General features: G+C 64.4%; 1 protein-coding gene across 1 annotated transcript in view; it reads left to right on the forward strand.

The window, feature by feature from the left end:
• ARID5A (AT rich interactive domain 5A (MRF1-like)) overlaps nucleotides 1-908 on the forward strand; it is a gene marked incomplete at its 5' end in the record, with an annotated part of 5226 nt that extends 4318 nt beyond the window's left edge. Inside the window, one exon of the mRNA XM_010829590.1 lies at nucleotides 1-908. Coding sequence (XP_010827892.1) covers nucleotides 1-550 — 550 coding nt within the window.
• Between the last annotated feature and the right edge of the window lie 758 nt (nucleotides 909-1666).

The following is a 1666-nucleotide window of genomic DNA, read 5'->3' on the forward strand; positions in this document are numbered from 1 at the left end:
CCCCAAACCCAAAGCCTGCTGGGTGTCCCCCATGACCAAGGTTCCCGCTGAGAGCCCCGTGCCCCTGCCCACCTTCCCGAGCAGCCCAGGCCTGGGCCACAAGCGCAGCCTAGCGGAAGACAGCTCGGTCCACGGCAGCAAAAAACTGCGGGCAGTGTCTCCCTTTCTGAAGGAGGCGAACGCCCAGGAGTGTGGGACCAAGCCCAGGGGCCCTGACCTGGCCGTCTCCTGCCTGCTGGGCCCCGCCCTCCCGGAGGCCTACAGGGGTACCATGCTGCGCTGCCCACTGAACTTCGCTGGCACCCTGGGTCCCTTAAAGGGCCAGGCCACCCTCCCCTTCAGCCCCCTGGTCATCCCTGCCTTCCCGGCCCACCTGCTGGCCGCCACAGCACCCTCGCCCATGACTGCTGGCCTGATGCACCTCCCACCAGCATCCTTTGACGGTGCCCTGTGCCACAGACTCTGCCCGGCCTCGTCTCCATGGCATGTGCCGCCTGCCACAGCCTACACAGCACCCCACTTCTCCTTCCACCTCAACACCAAGCTGTAGGTCTGAGCCTGCCATGCTGTGTGCAGTCAGGGTCTGACCTCAGCCTGGGGTGGATAGGCACTGCTGGGGGCTCTGGCCTGGAGCCCCTCCTCAGGAGAGCTCGCCTGTGCCTGACAGGGATGGGCCCCGGGCTGGGAAGCCTGGCCCAAAAAGGCCCTGGGCAAACTGGGTTTCCCTCTCAAGATGGCAGCCTGAGCCCAGGGGCTGGGGCCCAGTGATGGCATGCCTCAGGAGAAGACATAGAGAGGCGGACAGCTCCCAGCCCGGGCCCCAGAGCAGGGATCGGGGCGGGTGAAGGGCCCTGGAGCTGTCCATGCTGCCCGTGGAAAGTCCAATAAAACACCAGTGAATACATGCAGCCCTGAGGTGTGTGTGGTGTGGACCTTTGCAGGAGCAGTGAGGCGGGGGTGATCTCGTGGGCAGCGCCACCCATAGGGGAGCCAAGGAGAGGGACCTGTGCAGCACCCACTCCTGCCTGGGATGCTGTCACTGGGATAAAGAGCAGGGCCAGTGCAAACCCAGCCTCCAGCTCATACCTCTGCACGCTGAGCCCTTCGGCTTGTGCCTTCAGCCCACTGGGCTGGTTGAGTCTGGGGACAACCAGCTGTTATCTTCCTCATGGTGCAGATCGGAGTCTGAGGCTCAGAGAGGCTGGGACTTGCTCTGGTTCCCCTGGAGTACGTGGGGGAGCAGAGCTGTGCACTGGGGCGTGACCCAGCACCCTGAGCTAAACCACATGGATGCCCTGCAGCTGTCAGCAGGGCTCCTGGGGCTCAGGGTGCGAGCAGGATGCTGGAACCGCCTGCCCTGGTGCTGGATGCCAGCCTGGGGGGCTGCTGCCGAGTCTTCTTGGTGAGCCCTTCTACTAGCCTGCCGCATGTGCGGGGTGGGGACACAGGTGGTTCCCACCGGGGATGCCTGGAGGGAAAAGGGGATGAAGGGGATCAATCTTCACCTGGGCATCTGCCTTTTTCCTGATGCAGTTGTTCCCGGGGCTCAGACCCTGCAGCCTAATGCCCTCCTTCCTACAGGCTCTGCCTGGGGAGCAGTGTGCTCTCACCTGTCGCTGTGGGAGGGGTACCCCATCAGAGGCACTGTTCCCCGCCCCTCCTCAGG

This window comes from Bison bison, unplaced genomic scaffold (genome assembly GCF_000754665.1).
Source record: "Bison bison bison isolate TAMUID 2011002044 unplaced genomic scaffold, Bison_UMD1.0 scf7180017864508, whole genome shotgun sequence".
Taxonomy (NCBI): domain Eukaryota; kingdom Metazoa; phylum Chordata; class Mammalia; order Artiodactyla; family Bovidae; genus Bison; species Bison bison.